The 24705-nt window shown below is 47.1% G+C and overlaps 1 protein-coding gene across 1 annotated transcript in view; it reads right to left on the bottom strand.

The window, feature by feature from the left end:
• Window positions 1-24705, bottom strand: part of BUD23 (BUD23 rRNA methyltransferase and ribosome maturation factor) — a 117046-nt gene that overhangs the window by 47927 nt on the left and 44414 nt on the right. The window contains exons 4-8 of the mRNA XM_069226787.1: window positions 17730-17812; window positions 17012-17108; window positions 13024-13120; window positions 12874-12924; window positions 12109-12194 (exon numbers count right to left, since the gene is read on the bottom strand). Of these exons, the coding sequence (XP_069082888.1) occupies window positions 12109-12194; window positions 12874-12924; window positions 13024-13120; window positions 17012-17108; window positions 17730-17812 (414 nt within the window). The remainder of the gene's footprint in view (window positions 1-12108; window positions 12195-12873; window positions 12925-13023; window positions 13121-17011; window positions 17109-17729; window positions 17813-24705) is intronic.

The raw sequence follows: 24705 nt of genomic DNA, 5'->3' as shown, positions 1-24705 counted from the left end.
CCCTGGTATAAATTGTGCTATTAGGCGAATTTGGTTGTGAATTGCCCAACGCCAAATCTTTTGTGCTAGCAGGCTTAACTGCGTGGAGTGCGTCCCCCCTTGCTTGTTTAGATAATACATTGTTGTCATGTTGTCTGTTTTGACGAGAATGTATTTGTGAACTATTATTGGTTGGAAAGCTTTTAGTGCTTGAAAAACTGCTAGAAGTTCTAGGTGATTTATATGCAGTTTTGTTTGATGTACGTTCCATTGTCCTTGTATGCTGTGTTGATCGAGGTGTGCTCCCCACCCTGTCATGGAAGCATCTGTTGTTATTACGTATTGTGGCACTGGGTCTTGGAAAGGCCGCCCTTTGTTTAAATTTATGTTGTTCCACCACAGAAGCGAGAGGTAAGTTTGGCGGTCTATTAACACCAGATCTAGAAGGTGACCCTGTGCTTGTGACCATTGTGATGCTAGGCACTGTTGTAAGGGCCTCATGTGCAGTCTTGCGTTTGGGACAATGGCTATGCATGAAGACATCATGCCTAGGAGTTGTAGTACCATCTTTGCTTGTATCCTTTGTGTTGGATACATGCGTTGTATGATGGTGTTGAAATTTTGAATTCTTTGTGGACTTGGAGTGGCTACTCCTTTTGATGTGTCTATTATGGCTCCCAGGTATTGTTGTACCTTGCGTGGCAGAATTTTGTGAAGTTGACGGTGAACCCTAGTTTGAAGAGGGTTTGTATGATATGATTTGTGTGATTTGAGCACTCTATTAACGAATGGACCTTGATTAGCCAGTCGTCTAGATATGGGAACACATGTATTTGCTGCCTTCTTATGTGTGCAGCGACTACCGCTAGACATTTGGTAAAGACTCTTGGAGCGGTTGTTAATCCGAAAGGCAGTACCTTGAATTGGTAATGTATTCCCTTGAATACAAACCTTAGGTATTTCCTGTGCGATGGGTGTATTGGTATATGGAAATAAGCATCCTTGAGGTCTAAAGTTGCCATGTAGTCGTGTAGTTTTAGCAATGGCAATACTTCTTGTAGTGTGACCATGTGAAAGTGGTCTGATTTGATGAAAGTTTTCACTACTCTGAGGTCTAGGATTGGTCTCAGCGTTTTGTCCTTCTTTGGTATCAGAAAGTACAGTGAGTAAACTCCTGTGTTTATTTGTGTGTTTGGCACTAATTCGATTGCATTCTTTTGCAATAGTGCCTGCACTTCTATCTCCAGGAGATTGGAATGATGTGTTGTCAAATTTTGTGCCTTTGGTGGTATGTTTGGAGGGAATTGTAGAAATTCTATGCAATAACCATGTTGGATAATTGCTAGAACCCAAGTGTCTGTAGTGATTTCCTCCCATGCTTTGTAATAATGACTTATTCTTCCCCCCACTGGTGTTGTGTGGAGGGGGTGAGTGACATGTGAGTCACTGTTTAGTAGTAGGGGTTTTGGGGCTCTGAAATCTTCCTCTATTTCTAGGGAATTGCCCTCCTCTATATTGTCCCCAAAAACCTCCTCTATACTGTCCCTGGTAACTGGACGGTGTTGCTTGTGAGGTGCTGGCTTGTGTGCTCTGACCCCGAAACCCCCCTCGAAAGGGTGTTTTACGGAATGTGCTGTAATTCCCTCTGCTCTGCGGGGAGTAGAGTGCGCCCATGGCTTTGGCAGTGTCCGTATCTTTTTTGAGTTTCTCAATCGCTGTGTCCACTTCTGGACCGAACAGTTCTTTTTCGTTAAAAGGCATATTGAGAAATGCTTGTTGAATCTCTGGTTTAAATCCAGACGTTCGGAGCCATGCATGCCTTCTGATAGTTACAGATGTATTAATTGTCCGTGCAGCTGTATCTGCAGCGTCCATGGAGGAGCGGATCTGGTTGTTGGAAATGGTCTGTCCCTCCTCAACCACTTGTTTTGCCCTATTTTGTAAGTCCTTGGGCAGATGTTCAATGAGATGTTGCATCTCGTCCCAGTGGGCTCTGTCATAGCGCGCAAGTAGTGCCTGGGAGTTCGCGATGCGCCACTGGTTTGCAGCTTGTGCTGCGACTCTCTTACCAGCTGCATCGAACTTGCGGCTTTCTTTATCTGGGGGTGGTGCATCTCCAGATGTGTGGGAGTTGGCCCTTTTCCTAGCTGCTCCTACAACGACAGAGTCTGGTGGCAGCTGTGTAGTAATGAAAACCGGGTCTGTAGGAGGCGCCTTATACTTTTTTTCCACCCTTGGTGTGATTGCCCTACTTTTGACCGGCTCCTTAAAGATTTCTTTTGCGTGCCGGAGCATACCAGGGAGCATAGGCAGGCTTTGGTATGAGCTGTGGGTGGAGGAGAGTGTGTTGAATAAAAAATCATCCTCGACCTGTTCTGAGTGGAGGCTTACGTTGTGAAATTGTGCTGCTCTAGCCACCACTTGAGAATACGCAGTGCTGTCCTCTGGTGGAGATGGCTTCATAGGGTATGCCTCCGGACTGTTATCTGACACTGGGGCGTCGTATGAGTCCCATGCGTCTTGATCTTGGTCACCCTGGCTCATGGTGGTGTGAGCTGGGGAATGTGATGGAGTTTGTGCTGGTGAGACGTTAATCACAGGTGGAGGAGAGGGTGGTGGGGTAACTTTTTTCACCACTTTTGTTTGTGGTGTTTGTTCAGTTTGGAACTCCAATCTTCTCTTTCTTCTAATAGGGGGAAGGGTGCTTATCTTTCCTGTTCCCTGCTGTATGAAAATACGCTTTTGCGTATGGTCTACATCCGTTGAGTGTAGTTCTTCCTCAAACCTATGCTTTTGCATTTGGGAGGTTAGCGAGTGCTCTTCTGTATAAGAGCCTGAAACTGGGTCGGTTGCAGTTTGTTTCGGCACCGAAACCCTGTCTGCATCTTTTTTTGGCTCCGAGGTGACTTTTTTCTTTTTCGGGGCCGAAACCTCTCGGCGTCGATCTTCTTCGGTGCCGCTGTCTCGGCGTCGAGCCGTGTCTACACCGGTATCTCGGTGTCGATGCTTGTCTCCAGCACTTTCTCGGTCCCGAGAAGGCTGCGTGCCGGTGTCTCGACCGGAGTCGGACGATCTCGGCACTGTTTGGGCCTTTTTCGGTGCAGACGGTCGGTCACCGAATTTATGGGTGGAGCCATGGCCTGATGGCAGTGGCGTCCCCTGGGCCTTGTAAATCTTCCTCTGTGTGGTTTTCGACGTCTTACTCACGGTTTGTGTATCGTCGAATCCTTCGGAGTCCGATTCTTGGATCGAGAAGGTACCTTCCTCTTCTTGTTCCTCGAACTCTCGGTGGGCTGTCGGCGCGGACGCCATCTGAAGTCTTCTGGCTCGACGGTCTCGGAGTGTTTTTCGGGACCGGAACGCACGACAGGCCTCGCAGGTGTCTTCGCTGTGCTCAGGTGACAGGCACAGGTTACAGACCAAGTGTTGGTCTGTATAGGGGTATTTATTGTGGCATTTGGGGCAGAAACGGAACGGGGTCCGTTCCATCGGCGTTCTTCAGCACGCGGTCGGGCCGACCAGGCCCCGACGGGGGATCGAAAAAACTACCCCCGAAGGGCACCGGAGCTCTTCGATCCTTCGACGCGGTGTTGAATCTAACTACGCCGATCCCGAACGCAACAATACCGACGAAAATCTTCCGAAATTAGCTATCTTTCCGTTCCGAAACTCGGAGCGACAGGAACACGTCCGAACCCGATGGCGGAAAAAAAACAATCGAAGATGGAGTCGACGCCCATGCGCAATGGAGACAAAAGGAGGAGTCACTCGGTCCCGTGACTCGAAAGACTTCTTCGAAGAAAAACAACTTGTAACACTCCGGCCCAACACCAGATGGCGAGCTATTGCAAAACATGCGTATCTACAGCGACAGATGCCATCGAACACTGGTTTCCCCTGGCCAATACCTGACTGGACAAACCTATCCAGTCACCAATGCTGACAATCAAACTAAAGTACATCCCATGGTAATGGTAACTTTAGAGTGGGGAGGGGTCAATGGCCTGAAACAGGTGGTGATCTCCTCAAATATCCCAGTCGACTGTTTGCTTGGAAATGACCTGGAGTCTTCAGCATGGGCTGAGGTAGAACTGAAAACCCATGCAGCTATGCTGGGTATCCCTGAACTGGTGTGTGTCAAGACAAGGGCACAGTGCAAGGCACAGGGTGAAAAAGTAGAGCTGGAGTCTGGAAGAAAGGCCCAGCCTACCAAGAGAAAGGGAAAGTCAGCTGGGAAACCAGCTGCAACACAACAAGAAAAAGAGAGCCTCTCTTCTCAGGAAGAAGTTCTGCCCTCTGAGGGAACTGAGCCTATGGAGCTGGAACCTTACCAGGTTGAGCTCTTAGGCCCAGGGGGACCCTCAAGGGAAGAGTTGTGTAAGGGGCAAGAAACCTGTCCCTCTCTTGAAGGCCTTAGGCAGCAAGCTGCTGAAGAGTCCAAAGGCAAGAAAAATGGAACACATAGGGTCTATTGGGAAGATGGACTCCTGTACACTGAGGCAAGAGATCCCAAACCTGGTGCCACTAGGAGAGTGGTAGTGCCTCAGGCGTTCAGAGAGTTTATTCTGACCTTAGCCCATGATATTCCCCTTGCTGGGCATTTGGGACAAACCAAGACGTGGGAGAGGTTAGTCAACCACTTCTACTGGCCCAACATGTCCCAGAAGGTTAAGGAGTTTTGCATCTCCTGTACCACCTGTCAAGCCAGTGGTAAGACAGGTGGACATCCAAAGGCCCCCCTCATTGCACTTCCAGTGGTGGGGGTCCCCTTTGAAAGAGTGGGTGTGGACATAGTGGGTCCACTTGAACCTCCCACAGCCTCAGGAAATATGTACATCCTAGTAGTAGTGGATCATGCTACTAGGTATCCTGAAGCTATTCCCCTTAGGTCGACTACTGCCCCTGCAGTAGCCAAGGCCCTCATTGGTATTTTTACCAGAGTGGGCTTCCCTAAGGAGGTGGTGTCTGACAGAGGTACCAACTTCATGTCAGCATACCTGAAACACATGTGGAATGAGTGTGGAGTGACTTATAAATTCACTACACCCTATCATCCACAAACTAATGGCCTTGTTGAGAGATTCAACAAGACATTAAAGGGCATGATCATGGGGCTCCCAGAAAAACTCAAAAGGAGATGGGATGTCCTCTTGCCATGTCTGCTTTTCGCTTACAGAGAGGTGCCTCAGAAGGGAGTAGGGTTCTCACCCTTTGAACTTCTGTTTGGCCACCCTGTAAGGGGACCACTTGCTCTTGTTAAAGAAGGCTGGGAGAGACCTCTTCATGAGCCTAAACAAGACATAGTGGACTATGTACTTGGCCTTCGCTCAAGGATGGCAGAGTACATGGAAAAGGCAAGTAAAAACCTTGAGGCCAGCCAACAGCTCCAGAAGTTTTGGTAGGACCAAAAGGCTGCACTGGTTGAATTTCAACCAGGGCAGAAAGTCTGGGTTTTGGAGCCTGTGGCTCCCAGGGCACTTCAGGACAAATGGAGTGGCCCTTACCCAGTGCTAGAGAGGAAGAGTCAGGTCACCTACCTGGTAGACCTGGGCACAAGCAGGAGCCCCAAGAGGGTGATCCATGTGAACCGCTTTAAGCTCTTCCATGACAGGGCTGATGTAAATCTGTTAATGGTAACAGATGAGGATCAGGAAGCTGAGAGTGAACCTCTCCCTGATCTTCTGTCATCAAACCCTAATGATGGCTCAGTAGATGGAGTGATCTATTCAGACACCCTCTCTGGCCAACAGCAATCTGACTGTAGGAAAGTCCTGCAGCAGTTTGCTGAGCTATTTTCCCTAACCCCTGGTCAGACACACCTGTGTACCCATGATGTGGACACAGGAGACAGCATGCCTGTCAAAAACAAAATATTCAGACAGTCTGATCAAGTTAAGGAAAGCATCAAGGTGGAAGTCCACAAGATGCTGGAATTGGGAGTAATTGAGCACTCTGACAGCCCCTGGGCTAGCCCAGTGGTCTTAGTCCCCAAACCTCACACCAAAGATGGAAAGAGAGAGATGAGGTTTTGTGTTGACTACAGAGGACTTAACTCTGTCACCAAGACAGATGCCCATCCCATTCCTAGAGCTGATGAGCTGATTGATAAATTAGGGGCTGCCAAATTCTTAAGTACCTTTGACTTAACAGCAGGGTACTGGCAAATCAAAATGGCCCCTGGAGCAAAAGAAAAGACAGCATTCTCCACACCGGATGGGCATTATCAGTTCACTGTTATGCCCTTTGGTTTAAAGAATGCCCCTGCCACCTTCCAAAGGTTGGTGAATCAAGTCCTTGCTGGCTTGGAGTCCTTCAGTGCAGCTTATCTGGACGATATTGCTGTCTTTAGCTCCAACTGGCAGGATCACCTGGTCCACCTGAAGAAGGTTTTGAAGGCTCTGCAGTCTGCAGGCCTCTCTATCAAGGCATCCAAATGCCAGATAGGGCAGGGAACTGTGGTTTACTTGGGACACCTTGTAGGTGGAGGCCAAGTTCAGCCACTCCAGCCTAAGATCCAGACTATTCTGGACTGGGCAGCTCCAAAAACCCAGACTCAAGTCAGGGCATTCCTTGGCTTGACTGGGTACTATAGGAGGTTTGTGAAGGGATATGGATCCATTGTGACAGCCCTCACAGAACTCACCTCCAAGAAAATGCCCAAGAAAGTAAACTGGACTGTAGAATGCCAACAGGCCTTTGACACCCTGAAACAAGCTATGTGCACAGCACCAGTTCTAAAAGCTCCAGATTACTCCAAGCAATTCATTGTGCAAACAGATGCCTCTGAACATGGGATAGGGGCAGTTTTGTCCCAAACAAATGATGATGGCCTTGACCAGCCTGTTGCTTTCATTAGCAGGAGGTTACTCCCCAGGGAGCAGCGTTGGAGTGCCATTGAGAGGGAGGCCTTTGCTGTGGTTTGGTCCCTGAAGAAGCTGAGACCATACCTCTTTGGTACTCACTTCCTAGTTCAGACTGACCACAGACCTCTCAGATGGCTGATGCAAATGAAAGGTGAAAATCCAAAACTGTTGAGGTGGTCCATCTCCCTACAGGGAATGGACTTTATAGTGGAACACAGACCTGGGACTGCCCATGCCAATGCAGATGGCCTTTCCAGGTTCTTCCACTTAGAAAATGAAGACTCTCTTGGGAAAGGTTAGTCTCATCCTCTTTCGTAGAGGGGGGGGGGGGGTTGTGTAAGGAAATGCCTCCTTGGCATGGTTACCCCCTGACTTTTTGCCTTTGCTGATGCTATGTTTTCAATTGAAAGTGTGGTGAGGCCTGCTAACCAGGCCCCAGCACCAGTGTTCTTTCCCTAACCTATACTTTTGATTCCACAATTGGCAAATCCTGGCATCCAGGTACGTCCCTTGTAACTGGTACCCCTGGTACCAAGGGCCCTGATGCCAGGGAAGGTCTCTAAGGGCTGCAGCATATCTTATGCCACCCTGGGGACCCCTCACTCAGCACAGACACACTGCTTACCAGCTTGTGTGTGCTGGTGAGAACAAAACGAGTAAGTCGACATGGCACTCCCCTCAGGGTGCCATGCCAACCTCACACTGCCTATGCAGTATAGATAAGTCACCCCTCTAGTAGGCCTTACAGCCCTAAGGCAGGGTGCACTATACCATAGGTGAGGGCACCAGTGCATGAGTACTGTGCCCCTACAGTGTCTAAGCCAAACCTTAGACATTGTAAGTGCAGGGTAGCCATAAGAGTATATGGTCTGGGAGTCTGTCAAACACGGACTCCACAGCACCATAATGGCTACACTGAAAACTGGGAAGTTTGGTATCAAACTTCTCAGCACAATAAATGCACACTGATGCCAGTGTACATTTTATTGTGACATACACCCCAGAGGGCACCTTAGAGGTGCCCCCTGAAACCTTAACCGACTATCTGTGTAGGCTGACTGGTTCCAGCAGCCTGCCACAACCGAGACATGTTGCTGGCCCCATGGGGAGAGTGCCTTTGTCACTCTGAGGCCAGTAACAAAGCCTGCACTGGATGGAGATGCTATCACCTCCCCCAGGCAGGAGCTGTAACACCTGGCGGTGAGCCTCAAAGGCTTACCCCCTTTGTTCCAGCACTGCAGGGCACTCCAGCTAGTGGAGTTGCCCGCCCCCTCCGGCCACAGCCCCACTTTTGGCGGCAAGACCAGTGGAGATAATGAGAATAACAAGGAGGAGTCACTGGACAGTCAGGACAGCCCCTAAGGTGTCCTGAGCTGAAGTGACTCTAACTTTTAGAAATCCTCCATCTTGCAGATGGAGGATTCCCCAATAGGATTAGGGATGTGACCCCCTCCCCTTGGGAGGAGGCACAAAGAGGGTGTACCCACCCTCAGGGCTAGTAGCCATTGGCTACTAACCCCCCAGACCTAAACACGCCCTTAAATTTAGTATTTAAGGGCTTCCCTGAACCTAAAGATTTAGATTCCTGAAACTACAAGAAGAAGACGACTGCTGAGCTGAAAAACCCCTGCAGAGGAAGAACAGAAGACACCAACTGCTTTGGCCCCAGTCCTACCGGCCTGTCTCCTGCCTTCCAAAGAAACCTGCTCCAGCGACGCTTTCCAAAGGACCAGCAACCTCTGAATCCTCAGAGGACTGCCCTGCTTCAAGAAAGACAAGAAACTCCAGAGGACAGCGGCCCTGCTCCAAAAGACTGCAACTTTGTTTCAAAGGAGCAGATTTAAAGACCCCTGCAACTCCCCGCAAGAAGCGTGAGACTTGCAACACTGCACCCGGCGACCCCGACTCGACTGGTGGAGAAACAACACCTCAGGGAGGACCCTCCGGCGACTCCGAGACTGTGAGTAACCAAAGTTGTCCCCCCTGAACCCCACAGCGACGCCTGCAGAGGGAATCCCGAGGCTCCCCCTGACCGCGACTGCCTGAACCTAAAGTCCCGACGGCTGGAAAAGACCCAGCACCCGCAGCCCCCAGCACCTGAAGGAACGGAACTTCTGTGCAGGAGTGACCCCCAGGAGGCCCTCTCCCTTGCCCAGGTGGTGGCTACCCCGAGGAGCCCCCCCACTTGCCTGCCTGCACCGCTGAAGAGATCCCTTGGTCTCTCATTGAAAACCCGACGCATGTTTGCACACTGCACCCGGCCGCCCCCGCGCTGCTGAGGGTGTACTTTTTGTGTTGACTTGTGTCCCCCCCGGTGCCCTACAAAACCCCCCTGGTCTGCCCTCCGAAGACGCGGGTACTTACCTGCTGGCAGACCGGAACCGGGGCACCCCCTTCTCTCCATTAAAGCCTATGTGTTTTGGGCACCTCTTTGACCTCTGCACCTGACCGGACCTGAGCTGCTGGTGTGGTAACTTTGGGGTTGCTCTGAACCCCCAACGGTGGGCTACCTTGGACCCAAACCTGAGACTTGTAAGTGATTTACTTACCTGCTAAAACTAACAATAACTTACCTCCCCCAGGAACTGTGAAAATTGCACTAAGTGTCCACTTTTAAAACAGCTATTTGTGTTTTATGTGAAAAGTATATATGCTACTGTAATTATTCAAAGTTCCTAAAGTACTTACCTGCAATACCTTTCAAATGAGATATTACATGTAGAATTTGAACCTCTGGTTCTTAAAATAAACTAAGAAAAGATATTTTTCTATAACAAAACCTATTGGCTGGATTTGTCTCTGGAGTGTGTGTTCCTCATTTATTGCCTGTGTGTATGTACAACAAATGCTTGACACTACTCCTTTGATAAGCCTACTGCTCGACCACACTACCACAAAATAGAGCATTAGTATTATCTCTTTTTGCCACTATCTTACCTCTAAGGGGAACCTTTGGACTCTGTGCATACTATTCCTTACTTTGAAATAGTGCATACAGAGCCAACTTCCTACAACTTGGCTCTTGTACCTTTAGATTTTAAGTATTTGCATGGCTCTGTAGGTACGCCTATGTGACCAAATTCTAGGTCTTCAGGAACCAGGCTGCTAGGCTCAGGGTAGCTGGTTACGGATGGTACACCTGACCAGTCTGTATTGTCAGTATGTTCCGGTAGCTTCATGACTCTACACTGTGCCATTTTCAGTAGGTCTGAAAACCATGTTCGTATGGCCCACCTGGAGGCTATTAGAATTAGTGCTATTTTTGTCTGCTTGCATTTTTATATAACCAGTGATATCCAAAGAATTGGGGGAAAACCATAGGCAAATGTTCCTGACCATTCTATCGGCAGGGCATTACCTATCGATCAGTAGTGCCGATACTTGGATGCACAGCTTTGGGATTTTCTTGAGTTGCGAATAAGTCTGTGTAGTGTGCCCTACTTCCAAAAGATGTACTCCACCACGTTTTGTTTTAGCACCCACTCATGTGAAGCATTTGCCTATCTGCTTCGGTGATTTGTACCCCACCGCACCCTGGCATTATACTTCTTTTTATAGCCCACTTCCATACATTCTGTGATAGCTTTGATAGTACGTGTCCCACATTTTTTGAGGTAGAACATGGTAACTGGGTTGTCTGTTTTCATTTGAATCACCCTTCATACCATATGTGCCTAGAAGGCCCTGAGAGCATAGTAAACAGTCTTGAGTTCCAACAGTATGTGTTTCACTGTTTTTTCTGTGCTTGATAGGCCTCTGATGTTCAGCTGTCTCATTTGAGATTCCCACTATGTGTGGGGTCGGTCTGTTGTAATGGTTACAGAAGGAGTTGGTAGTTTGAACCGTCTGCCCAATATAATGCCTGTACTCCACCACTGCATCTCCTTGCGTAATCTAAGATGACCACTACATCCTCCCCATTTGCGGTTGCTTGTGACCACTGTTGCTGTTGACACTCCTAGACTGTCCTCATGTGAAATCTTGCATGGGGTATTAAGGATATACATCAGCCATCTCGGGCTTTCTTTTCTATGCTGAAGCCTTCCCTTTGTGTGGCACTTTTCCTCACCTACCCGCGCTCTTCATCACTGTTTAGTGATAAGGTTGGTTTTGCTGAAAGTTTTGGCATTGAGGATTATCTTGAGTGTTCACGTCTGAAGAGATCAGCTCAGATGTGGTGCACCCTTGGTGTGTTACCTGGTGTCTCTTGGAGGAGACATCCTTTACACTGTTTTTTCCTTCTCAGCCTCAACAAATTATTCAGCATCAAAGCCTTCCCCTTAGGCAACGTCTGTGTCCTTGAGGGTTTCATAGTTGCTTGACAACCCCAACTGTTTGAACGACTTCTGCTTATGCTGAGACTGTGCCTCTTCCTTTAAGAGTCTTCAGCTGGAACTTGGCACGCGTGGTGCACCCCTCCGCCTTGCTATCTTGTGGAATGATAAGGTTGCACACATTGTGGATGTTCTTCTGCACAAATTTGTTGTAGCAAAATCTAAATGGTGTGTGCTCTCATTCTCCAATGTAAACGGTAATGTCACTTTACTTGAAAAACCTCTTCATGCTCCTTCTGGGATGTCCGTTGGTAAGCCATTTAAATATCCCTTTTTACCTTCTGTGTCTTCTTTTTCAATAAAAAATGTCTGTCTTCTTCCTTCTTTTGCTCTGGAGAACACACAGCTTTGTTTCCAGATTCAAAGGGGGAAAAAAGAATCTGAAGATGGTGGCCACGTCAAAGGTTTTCCAGGACCTATATCTAACACTAATGAAGGAGGGACAGAGCACCAAATGATGTCCAAACGCACTCCTAAACAGAGACAAAGGACTGAATAGGATTCTACTATGGACCCAACCACTAGATGACAGAAATATGCAAGCATGTGAATCCAGAAAAGATTCACACTACAAAAGTTGAGAGAGGCAAGGAGAAACACAGACTTCTCTAGAGGGAGATGAACTATTTCAGAAGGACAATGATCACAGGATTGAGGAGATGTGAAGAGAGATCAGTGAGAAGACATAGGTTAGTGACTGAGCTAAGGCTTAGTGAATGTAAGCGGGTGGTAGAGTGAGAGAAGATGCTGCAGTGACAGAGCAGATCATATGCTTATGAAAGAATTACAATAGAAGATGGGTGGTTACAGGTTACCAATTGCACCATAAAACAGCTTACAAAAACATCACAGCATCAAGGAGAAGCAGGTGAAGGCAACAGTCAGTTGAGCTATTCAGAAGAAAACACCTTACTTTTCAGGAGATTACTCACTTTTTGGCTTTGGTGCTATTTGGGTAATCTACAACCATCCCTCCAGTAAAGCCTGCCTTCATGGCTTGTGCAGTTATCAGCTCAAGCTGAAAGAGAAAAAACGATGAAGCAGTGATGTGAAACATGGATAATTATAACCAAAGGCAAACACACACTCAATCCCACCCTCAGATTAGCTCCATTACCAGCAATTGCCAGCAGATAATTTTACTGATCATTGCTTGGTCTAGAGCAGGAACGCTGTCAACCACTCACTGCCTGATCTAAGCACCAAATGCTAACAAGTACAATACCCAGTGATCTGCTCTAGAAATACCCCACACAAATAGATCAATCACTAGACATTACATTTTAACAAGTCAATTTCTCAAAAACACTGAACAATAAATGATACATAACCTAATACCCATCTCTACAGGCACCAAACACTGAAGGATTCATCAGCCACTCAATGCTCACCTTCAAAGGCATCAACATGCTAACAGACGAACCAACAAAACACTAAATAGCTAACGGATCAACAAACCAAAGCCAGCCTGCAAGGAAGTCAAAATGTTTTTATTAGTTGCCCATTACGAAGCTTTGGGGGCTCAACCTAGTAACAACCACACAAATTAATTCAGTTAAATAACAAACAATGGACTATCAGTCACCCACTACCTGATAATAAGCAAGCAAAATGCCAACAGATCGGCCAGATGCACGCACCATGTCCAATCCACACTTAAACTCTGAATGTGTTCAAGGCATAATATGACAGCCAACCTGTTCCGAGTTCTCTGGGTATAGCTGCAATACGGCTCGAGATCCTCTACTCTAGAAAAGAAAAGAAAAGAAAAGAACATATGGAAAAAGTTACACACAGCCAAAGATTATAAAGGCATGGACACTTCAATTTTCTAGAATGACACTCACCAGTACAGAATAGAGGGATGAGAAGAAGCAATAAAGCCGCCTTGGGGGGCTGTGTGTCTTTTTGTCTGCATTGCAAAGCCACTGAAGAGCTGAAATGCTGTCAAAATGGATGCAGAAAGTAACAAATCACATTAGAAAGTACCTAGTCTGACTGAAAGCACCAGGATTTGCCGGTCTGGTTCATTACACGGTAGGACATACAGAGCAGGAAAACGTATTTACCATCTTAATCCAACAATGTAAGTTAAGGTGGATCTGCAGAGCACTGCTTGACACCTGTGAGAGAATCCAGGCACTAAGTAGGCGAGTGTAGGCCTGTGGTGAGGCTGGACCTAAATACAGTAAGTCTCGATGGCCCTGCTAGAAGACTAATTGAATAGCCTGGTCTTCAGCTTCTTGACGAATTCAAGAAGTGAGAAGGAAGCCCGGATGTGTTAAGGTAGGTCAGGATTTGGCAGCTTGACAGAAGAATGATTGACCTCCCATTCTGCTCCTGTGGATGTGGGGTGTGTGTGCAAGTGAAAGTGATGCTCAGCGATGTTGTCTGGAGGGTTGGTGGAAGTGAAGCCAGTTATTGAGGTAAGCGTTTATCATGTTGTGTAGTGACTTGATGCATGTGCGAGATGTTTAAACTAGCAGACCTTTTGGATGGGGAGCCAGTGGGCACTCTGAGAACTGGTGTGGTTGGGGTTTGGCACAAGAGGTCGAGGACAAGACTGGCGGCGGCGTTTTGGATGGTTTGAAGTCTGATGAAGATGCTTTGAGAAGCCGGGAGAGCATGCGTTGTCGCAGTCCAATCTGCGTATAATTAGGGGCTGCATGATTGTACCTCTAGTGTCCAGTGAGAGCCACTTGAAGCTTTTACTTAGCATGCAGAGGATGTGAAATCATGAGGAGGCAAAACCGTTGACCTTGGACTTAATGGTGAGGTTGGTGTCCAGGATGAGGCCTGGGATCCTAGCATGGTCGGTTGCAGCGTGTGGGTCCAAGGAGTCCAAGGTGAGCTCTTATTTCCAAAGATCAGTTTTGTTGGTGTGGGCTTCAGTCAGCTTTCTTTCATCTAACTGGGCACGCTGGTCGTGCATTGTTTGAAGTTTGTTTTGGTGGCAGCGGTGTTGTCTAAGAGGGGAAAAAGTGAGCAGGGTGTCATTAGTCTAAGAGAGGATGTTCATTCTGTGGGTCTGATGATATTTGCCAAAGGAGTCATGTCTAGGTTTAAAAGTGTGGGGCTAAGTGATGATCCCTGTAGGACTCCACAGATGAGGTCCTTGGGTTCGGATGTGAACGGAGAGAGCCTGGCTTGTGTTCTTCCGGAGAGGAAGTAAGCGATCCATTTGAGTGCTAGTCCTTGTATTCCCACTGTGTGTAGTCTGATGATGCGTGTGTGGTGGGAGACTGTCGAAAGTGGTGGAGAGTTCAAGGAGGATGAGAGCGGCGGTCTGTTGACGGTCAAGTATGGTGTATATGTCATCTGAGGTAGCGATGAGGGCTGTTTCAGTGCTGTAGTTGTTCCAGAGTCATCCAGGGATTTGTGGCATTCTAGGTGGTCAGTGAGTTGTCTGTTGATGTCTTCTCAATGACTGACTGGGAAGGGGAGCGGCAAGATGGGTCAGTAGGTGTTGAGTACATCGAGGGTCGTATGAGGGCTTTTTGAGGAGAGCAATAACTTCTGCATGTTTCCAGCTTTCTGAGAAGGTGGCTGTCTTGAGGGAGGTGGTTTTTTCCAAGTTGTAGATATGGTGGGTGCAGGGGTCGTTTGAAGCTCCTGAGTGGACTGTCTTCATTATTGTTTCAGTGTCCTCAATAGCTAGAGGGTTCCATGCCGTCAGTTGATAGTCTCTGGTTGATGCAGTTTGCAGGCTGGGAAGTTCCATGGGGAGTGGCTGGAGTTTATAGTTGCTGTAGATCTTTGTGATTTTTTTCTGGGAAGAAGTTGAAGATGTTTGGGTTGCGGCTATTGTCTTGGTGAATTCCTTGACAGTGGCAAAAGGTTCCCTGCAGTTGTTGTACCTAGATTTGATTCTCAGGTTCAGGGCCTTTTCTTTGGTCTCTTTTACTTGATGGTAATATTGTCTAAGTGCAGTGCTGTAGGTGTTTCTTATGATATTTTCTCTAGTGGTTTAACAATTCCTTTTGAGAGTGGTTTGCAAATTCTCTTGGACTCTGCTTTCTACTGGCTAGCTTGTTTATGGGATCTTTTGGGTTTGGTGTTTTTTCAGGAGCGCCAGGGTATCAGCACAGGTGGTGATCCAAATTATGAAGTTGTGGGTGCCGCTGATGAGGTAGTTAGTGGACTTTGGGTGGTTTAATTTAAGGGTGTTGAGTCATTATGTTTCTGTAACTTTCTTTCAGCAGTGGCTTGGGGAATTGCTAAACTCTTAAGGGGTGGTTGGCAACCCTGTTGAAACTTAACGCTGGAATGGTCTGCCCATGTAAGTGGAGAGATGTGGCTGACTTTAACCCTGTCGCAGGAGGAGTAGATGGGGTCAAGTTGTGTCCAGAGATGTGAGTAAGGTCTTGTATGAGCTGGATCAGGCTAATCTTCTGTAGACTTTCGAGCAGGTCTGTGGAGTTGGGGTCTATGTGGTTGCAAGAAGGAAGTTGAAATAGCCTAGGAGTATGAACTCTTTGGGGCTCAGGGCAAGGGGTGCATTGAGGTCAGTGGGGCGGACGCTGGAGTGGGTGCAAGGCCCTGGGGCTAGTAGGAGAGGGTGCCTTTGATAGTGGTTTTACTGTGTCTGTAGCATGAAGTGCATGTGCTCCATAAAAAGTGCCTTCTGGGTCAGTGCAAGAAGTACATTTAATGTTGTCTCTGTGGATGATGGGTGGTCCTCCTCTGCCTGGTTTATGGGGTCGGTCCTGGTGCAGGATTTTGTAACCAGTAGGGATGGTTGCGGCAAAGTCCAGCGCTGATATGGGGTTGAGCCAGGTTTCGGTGAGGAAGAGGAGGTCTAGTGTGCGGAGTCGAGAAGGGCCCAAATTTAAGTATTGGACTTGCCAAGTGTGCATGTGGTGAGGAGCATACATGTGAGTGTGTGTTGTGCGAGGTAGGAGTGTGGTGCTATGCAAGTGCAAGTCTTGATTTCTGACTTTATGAGAGGTGGGTATGGGTGTGGGTATGGGTGTGGGTGTGCACGTGCTGTGGGAGCAGGTGTATGGGGGCAGGTGGGATTTGTGCCGGCAAAGGGGCCCCACCCTGGACTGAGGAGTGGCTCGGCAGCAGCATTTGTGGCCGATTACAGGGTTGAGCAGGTGGAGTGTGTTGTAGGTGTAGCTGCGGGAGGCTTTGGGCCAGTAAGGCTCCTGGTGCTGGGTTCAGTCCAGGCACAGACGGGCTTGCCTTTGGCATGCTAGCAGCACATCTGCTGCGCGACCATGCTGCGGCCCCCCATTAAGTAGGGAGTGTGGGAAGAGAGAAGGGGAGTGGTGGGCAGGACCAGCAAGAGCGGGAAAGTCCAGAAAATGCAATCAGTGGAGCAAGTTGAGGGACGAATACTGACGGAAGATACCAAAGATGCAAAAGACCAAGCTGCAAAACGAAGCAGGAAGAGGAGCAAAAGACGCAAAAGGGAGCAGTTAAACAGAGACGAGGGCAGAAAGAACAGACAGCACAAACAAGAAGGGCAGTTACCGCGTCGAGGTCAGAACAAGCAGTTAACAAGAAAAATGGCAGGAGACAGACACCAACATAATTCAGAGGGCCCAGCCGATGTCAAGGTTGCAATGAAGCAGAAAACAGATGCATTGGCACCTACTCCAACGCAAAAAAAAAACTAACATCCCTGCAACTCAACAAGAATCCTAACATACCTGCTGGGTATTCTATCCTGTTGCCTACGTGCTAAGTGCACAATACAAACCCACCACAGCCCTTTCTAGATCAGACAGGCATTCTGAAAGCTTTTGCATGCTCTGCAACCTTATAGTTGAAAGCCACTAAACAAACTTAACTGATAGGAACTGAAGCTGTGTAAGAAATGAAGCATACCTGATGCACCCGTCGAACGTGCCTGGCCGGAAGGGAATACCTTGTCCCATGTCTCCAAGCAACACATCTCCTTCAACCTCTCGATCTACAGCAACATCTGTTCAAGGCAGACAATTAGGTCACATCATTGACTAAGGAATGAAATCCAAGCATAGTCTTAAAATAGATTAAGGTGTAAATCTCACACCACTGCATCAGTCATTGACTAATAAGGGGATACATTTGATTCAGCCTATAAAATCTAATGAGGTGGACTTTAAACCTTCTATTACCAACACTATAATTTATACTTAAAAAGGTGAAAATATTGAAAACTTGTAAACAAGGAGTGCCATGGGTAAAGAACCGTGCCCCTGAGAGGGTAGCACCGCCTGCCATGGAAAACTCCAAACCCACCAACAAACACCAGACTAAAATAAGTAGGTGTAATGCTACACACCCTCTGTAACCAGTCACTACATAAAAGTGAACAAAGCTCCCATGATTAATGGAAACCTGCCATGAATGAAAAAGTCCTAGGATCTCCCAGTCTGTCAGCATCACGCTCACATTTACCAGGCAAAATTCAGATCAAAGTAATATGGTAAAATAGGCCTAGAGCGGATACCTTGAATTAAGTTAAGGACACAGCATATCCCAGTCATCTTTCCTTCTACAAGATTAAAGCAAATCCAGAGTACTCCCTCCCTCCCTCCACGGTCCCAAAGGATGTACTTACCTAACATGGCAGGGCTGATGTCTATGCCTACCCAATGATGTCCCTGTTCCGAGATGTAGTCTCCACTCAGTCCCGAACCACACCTTGAAAAAGAAAGATGAGCCTCACGTCATTTACATCACCTTAAAACATTGGTTTAGACAACAGTCTAGATGGCCTTCTGCCCCAATCACAAGATCAGCCTGTGTACCTGCTACATAAAATATGTCAATCTCTCCCCATTCCCCTAGTCCTACCTAAGAATCTCATGCTCCTTTGTCTGAACTCCTACAACATCATTAGACAAGGTGGTGCTAACTGCAACTACTGCAATTAGTGCAATCTTGTGAGACACCAACACAAAAAACCCCTCCAAAGAACAAAACTTCTAGCAGACCAAAGAAATAACTTTAGCACTGCCAGAACCCCGTTCAGAGGACCACAGGGCAGGCTGGAGATTCTAAGCCTAAGTGTTGGGGTCGAGGCCTTTTATTCTTTATGTCCTGGGGCATGAGATACTATGGATCCTGAGCAACTGAGCCAACTACCCCTTTAGCACTTGATTCTCATGGGTAGCACAGGTCGAGCAGTCCAAGGCTTCTCCAGGGAAGGGCGGTAGAGGTAGACAGAGCTGAGTGAACCCAGGTTCGCAACTCAAAAGGTGTTTGGCAGCAGCAATAAATTATTGTTTTACGAAAAAAGGAGTATTTATAAGGACACCCAGTAAAATACAGCATTCAAAACAATACAGAGTCCCCTGAGGTTATGGCATTAGCATTTTACAGGAGGTTATTGTGTTCCACTCCCCTCTTGCTAAAGGTAGTGGTTATTCCCCATCCACAATAGGCGACATGCAGGTTAAGCCCCACTAGAAGCCTGAGTCTCAGGGGTCCTACTCAAACTCTTTACTAAAGTCAAAAGTGTTCCTGCACCGAAGCGTTGCATGGCAGGCAGTTCCGCTGGGGCTAATTGGCACGTAATGAAAATGTCACTTACCCAGTGTACATCTGTTCGTGGCATTAGTCGCTGCAGATTCACATGTGTGGCACAGTCCGCTGCCTGGTGTTGGGCTCGGAGTATTACAAGTTGTTTTTCTTCGAAGAAGTCTTTTTGGTCACGGGACCGAAGGACTCCTCCCTCTTCGGCTCCATTGCGCATGGGCGTCGACTCCATCTTAGATTGTTTTCCCCGCAGAGGGTGAGGATGGAGTTGTTTGGTATAAATAGTGCCCATGCAATGGAGTGAATATGTATGTACGTTAAGAGTTTCTAATAATTATTTACAAATGTTCAGATGTTTAAGATTTATGATCTACTTCTAAACGGCTACAGGCTTCCCGGGGAGGTGGGAGGGTACATGTGAATCTGCAGCGACTAATGCCACGAACAGATGTACACTGGGTAAGTGACATTTTCAGTTCGATGGCATATGTTGCTGCAGATACACATGTGTGGCATAGATTATAAAGCAGTTACCTCCCCTAAAAGCGGTGGTTTAGCCTGTAGGAGTTGAAGTAGTTTGGAATAATGTTCTTAGTACAGCTTGGCCCACTGTAGCTTGTTGTGCATTTAGTACGTCTACACAGTAGTGTTTAGTAAACGTGTGAGGCGTAGACCAGGTTGCAGCCTTACATATTTCGCTCATAGGAATGTTTCCTAGAAAGGCCATTGTAGCACCTTTCTTTCTGGTTGAGTGTGCCTTTGGTGTAATAGGCAATTCTCTTTTGGCTTTAAGATAGCATGTTTGAATGCATCTGACTATCCATCTAGCAATGCCTTGTTTAGAGATTGGATTTCCTATGTGTGGTTTTTGAAAAGCTATGAACAGTTGTTTTGTTTTTCTGATTAGCTTTGTTCTGTCAATGTAATACATTAGTGCTCTTTTGATGTCTAATGTATGTAGTGCCCTTTCAGCCACAGAATTTGGTTGTGGGAAGAACACTGGCAATTCTATTGTTTGATTTAAATGGAATGGTGAGATTACTTTTGGCAGAAATTTTGGATTTGTTCTTAGAACTATTTTATTGTTGTGTATTTGAATAAATGGTTCTTGTATGGTAAATGCCTGTATTTCACTTACTCTTCTGAGGGATGTGATTGCAATGAGAAATGCGACCTTCCAGGTTAGATATTGCATTTCACAGGAATGCATGGGTTCGAAAGGTGGACCCATGAGTCTTGTTAAGACGATGTTAAGATTCCATGAAGGAACTGGTGGTGTTCTTGGTGGTATAATTCTTTTTAGCCCTTCCATGAATGCTTTAATAACTGGTATTCTAAATAGAGACGATGAATGAGTAGTTTGTAGGTAAGCAGATATTGCTGCGAGGTGTATTTTTATAGATGAAAAAGCGAGATTTGCTTTTGCAAATGTAGTAAGTAGCCTACTATGTCTTTAGTAGAGGCATGTAATGGTTGTATTTGATTGGAATGGCAGTAGTAAACAAATCTTTTCCACTTAGATGCATAGCAGTGTCTAGTGGAAGGTTTTCTAGCTTGTTTTATGACCTCCATGCATTCTTGTGTGAGGTCTAAGTGTCCGAATTCTAGGACTTCAGGAGCCAAATTGCCAGATTCAATGATGCTGGGTTTGGATGCCTGATCTGTTGTTTGTGTTGTGTTAACAGATCTGGCCTGTTGGGTAGTTTGACATGCGGTACTAGTGAAAGGTCTAGTAGAGTTGTATACCAAGGTTGTCTTGCCCATGTGGGTGCTATCAGTATGAGTTTGAGTTGGTTTTAACTCAACTTGTTTACTAGATATGGAAGGAGAGGGAGAGGGGGAAAAGCGTACGCAAATATCCCTGACCAACTCATCCATAGAGCATTGCCTTGTGATTCGCGGTGTGGGTACCTGGATGCGAAGTTTTGGCATTTTGAGTTTTCTTTTGTTGCGAACAAATCTATCTGGGGTGTTCCCCAAATTTGAAAGTACTTGTTCAGAACTTGGGGGTGAATTTCCCATTCGTGGACTTGTTGGTGGTCTCGCGAAAGGTTGTCTGCTAGTTGGTTTTGTATTCCTGGAATAAATTGTGCTATTAGGCGAATGTTGTTGTGAATCGCCCACTGCCAAATTCTTTGTGTTAGGAGGCACAATTGTGTTGAGTGTGTTCCTCCTTGTTTGTTTAAATAATACATTGTTGTCATGTTGTCTGTTTTGACAAGAATGTATTTGTGTGTTATTATGGGTTGGAAGGCTTTTAACGCTAGAAATACTGCTAACAGTTCTAGGTAATTGATATGAAATTTTGTTTCGTGTATATCCCATTGTCCTTGAATGCTGTGGTGATTGAGGTGTGCTCCCCACCCTGTCATGGAAGCGTCTGTTGTTATAACGTATTGAGGCACTGGGTCCTGAAATGTCCGCCCTTTGTTTAAATTTTTGCTGTTCCACCATAGAAGCGAGAGGTATGTTTGGCGGTTTACCAACACCAGATTTTGAAGTTGACCCTGTGCCTGTGACCATTGTGATGCTAGACACTGTTGTAAGGGTCGCATGTGTAGTCTTGCGTTTGGGACAATGGCTATGCATGATGACATCATGCCTAGAAGTTTTAGCACATGTTTTGCTTGTATCTTTTGGTTTGGAAACATAGCACTTATTACCTTGTGGAATGCCTGCACTCTTTGTGGACTTGGAGTGGCAATTCCTTTTGATGTGTTGATGGTTGCTCCTAGATATTGTTGTGTTTGACACGGTTCTAGGTGTGATTTTGTATAGTTGATGGAAAACCCCAGTTTGTGAAGGGTTTGTATGACAAATGTGGTGTCGTTTGCGCATTTTTTTACTGTGTTGGTCTTGATTAGCCAATCGTCTAGGTAAGGGAACACATGTATCTGTTGTCTTCTGATGTGTGCTGCTACTACTGCTAGACATTTTGTGAACACTCTTGGTGCAGTTGTTATTCCGAATGGCAACACCTTGAATTGGTAATGTATTCCTTTGAATACGAACCGTAGGTAATTTCTGTGAGAAGGGTGTATTGGTATATGAAAGTACGCATCCTTTAGGTCTAATGTGGTCATGTAATCTTGCTGTTTGAGCAGTGGAATGATGTCTTGTAGTGTGACCATGTGAAAATGGTCCGATATGATGTAGGTATTTAGTGTCCTGAGATCTAATATTGGTCTTAATGTTTCGTCTTTTTTTGGAATTAGAAAGTACAGGGAGTAAACTCCTGTGTTTTTTTGTTGTACTGGTACTAACTCTATTGCATCCTTTTGCAGTAGTGCTTGAACTTCTAGTCCTAAAAGTTCTAAATGTTGTGGTGACATTTTGCGTGTTTTGGGGGGATGTTTGGTGGGAAGTTGTGGAATTCTATGCAATAGCCATGTTGGATTATTGCTAATACCCAATTGTCTGTTGTAATCTGTTGCCAAGATTGGTAGAATTGGCTTAGTCTTCCCCCCACTGGTGTTGAGTGAAGGGGTTGCGTGACTTGAAAGTCACTGTTTAGGTGGAGGTGTTTTTGGAGTCTGGAATCTTCCCCTACTCCTTGGGAATTGACTCCCCCGATATCCCCTGAAACCTCCCCTTTGGAAGGAACCCTGATATGGTGTGGTTCCTGTTTGTTGGCTGGTGGTGTCTGTGGGTTGGCCACGAAACCCCCCTCTAAATGGAGTTTTTCTGAAAGAGCCTCTGCTCTGCGGGGAGTAGAGTGCGCCCATGGCCTTGGCCGTGTCTGTGTCTGTGTCCTTTTTAAGTTTTTCAATGGCTGTGTCCACTTCAGAGCCAAAAAGTTGTTTCTCGTTGAAGGGCATATTAAGGACAGCCTGCTGGATTTCAGGTTTGAAGCCTGAAGTGCGTAGCCAAGCGTGTCTCCTTATGGTGACAGCAGTGTTGACTGTTCTCGCTGCAGTATCGGCTGCGTCTAGTGAAGAGCGGATTTGATTGTTTGAGATCGTTTGTCCCTCTTCCACTATTTGCTGCGCCCTTTTTTGGTATTCCTGGGGAAGATGGTCTACGAGAAGTTGCATCTCGTCCCAGTGTGCTCGGTCATATCTGGCCAGCAGCGCTTGTGAATTTGCGATGCGCCACTGGTTGGCTGCCTGTGATGCTACTCTTTTCCCTGCTGCATCAAATTTTCGGCTTTCTTTGTCCGGAGGTGGGGCGTCGCCAGATGTATGTGAATTTGCTCTCTTGCGAGCTGCCCCTACTACCACGGAGTCAGGTGGTAACTGCGAAGTAATAAACGCTGGGTCTGTGGGTGGTGGTTTGTATTTCTTATCCACCCTTGGGGTGATGGCTCTTGATTTTACGGGCTCTTCAAAAATTTGTTTTGCGTGCCGTAACATCCCTGGTAGCATTGGGAGACATTGATATTGGCTGTGTGTAGCCGAGAGGGTGTTAAATAAAAAATCATCCTCTATAGGATTGGAAAGCAGTTGGACCTTGTGGAATTCTGCTGCCCTAGCCACCAGTTGCGAGTATGAGGTACTGTCCTCTGGCGGTGACGGCTTTGTGGGGTATGACTCGGGATCATTGTCCGGCACTGGGGTGTCATACAGGTCCCAAGCGTTTTGATCCTGATCGTCATGACTTATGGTAGTTTGCGCTGGTGAGTGCATTTGTGGCGGTGTTTGTGCCGGCGATGCCTGTGGTGGAGAGGGCGGAGGCGTGACTTTTTTAACCACTTTGGCTTGTGGTTGTGCGTCATCCTTTGGAAGTTCGATCCTTCTTTTCCTCATGATTGGGGGAAGGGTTGATATTTTCCCTGTGTCGTGCTGGATGTACAGTCTCTTTTGTGTGTAGTCCGATTCTACACTTTGGAGCTCTTGTCCAAATCTGTGCATTTGGCCACTTATTCCTTGTTCCTCTGAGTAGGATGAAGGTGTGGTATTTTTCGGCGCCGAGAGAGAATCTTTTTTCGGTTTCGGCACCGACAGAATTTTTGTTCCTTTCGGCATGGATTCTCGGTGCCGATGTTTTTCGGTGCCGGTATCTTGTTTTTGTCTCTCGGAGCCGCTTTCTCGGCTCCGAGGTTGCTCCATGGCGGTCCCTCGACCGGAGTCGGGTGTCTTCGCTATGGGCGTGCCCTTTTTCGGCGCCTTCGACGGGTCGCCTGTTTTATGGGTCGAGCCATGGCCTGTTGGCAGTGGCGTCCCCTGGGCTTTCGGTTTGTCGATGGATTTACTTTTCGACGTCTTACTCACGGTTTGTTGCTGTTGTTCGACGTCGGAGTCTCCGGATTCTGATTCCGGAACCGAGAATGTTTCCTCTTCCTCGTCGAAACGTTGTTTTGTCGACGTGGACGCCATTTGTTGACGCCTGGCTCTTCGGTCCCGGAGTGTTTTTCTGGACCGGAAGGCTCGACAGGCTTCACAGGTATCCTCCTTGTGCTCGGGGGACAAGCACAAGTTACAGACCAAGTGCTGATCTGTATAAGGATACTTACTGTGACATTTTGGGCAGAAACGAAACGGGGTCCGTTCCATCGGCTTCGATGTCGCACGCGGTCGGGCCGACCAGGCCCCGATGGGGGATCGAAACTACCCCAAAGTCTTCCGATGATCGGTGTCGATGTACCTAACTATCCCGATACCGAACGGAACAATACCGACGCTTTCTTCCGAGATTCTGACTAACTTTCCGAACCGAAACACGGAGCGAAAAGGAATACGTCCGAACCCGACAGCGGAAAAAAACAATCTAAGATGGAGTCGACGCCCATGCGCAATGGAGCCGAAGAGGGAGGAGTCCTTCGGTCCCGTGACCAAAAAGACTTCTTCGAAGAAAAACAACTTGTAATACTCCGAGCCCAACACCAGGCAGCGGACTGTGCCACACATGTGTATCTGCAGCAACATATGCCATCGAACATCAATCTTACCTGCACCAGTAGGACCTGAACAACCTAAGTCTCCATGCACACCACCCTTCGAAGGCACTGAAGCTGCAGTGGCCGTCTCCGGTAAGTTCTTCGCATGCTGCTTGGGAGTAGCAGCGCCAGATGTCCTAGAGGTTCTCACATACGGTCCTTGATGCTGGTAAGGTTCTTG

Source organism: Pleurodeles waltl, chromosome 3_2, assembly GCF_031143425.1.
Source record: "Pleurodeles waltl isolate 20211129_DDA chromosome 3_2, aPleWal1.hap1.20221129, whole genome shotgun sequence".
NCBI classification, from domain to species: Eukaryota; Metazoa; Chordata; class Amphibia; order Caudata; family Salamandridae; genus Pleurodeles; species Pleurodeles waltl.
Note: the sequence above shows the minus strand (reverse complement) of the source record. Positions and strands in the feature narration are given on the sequence as shown.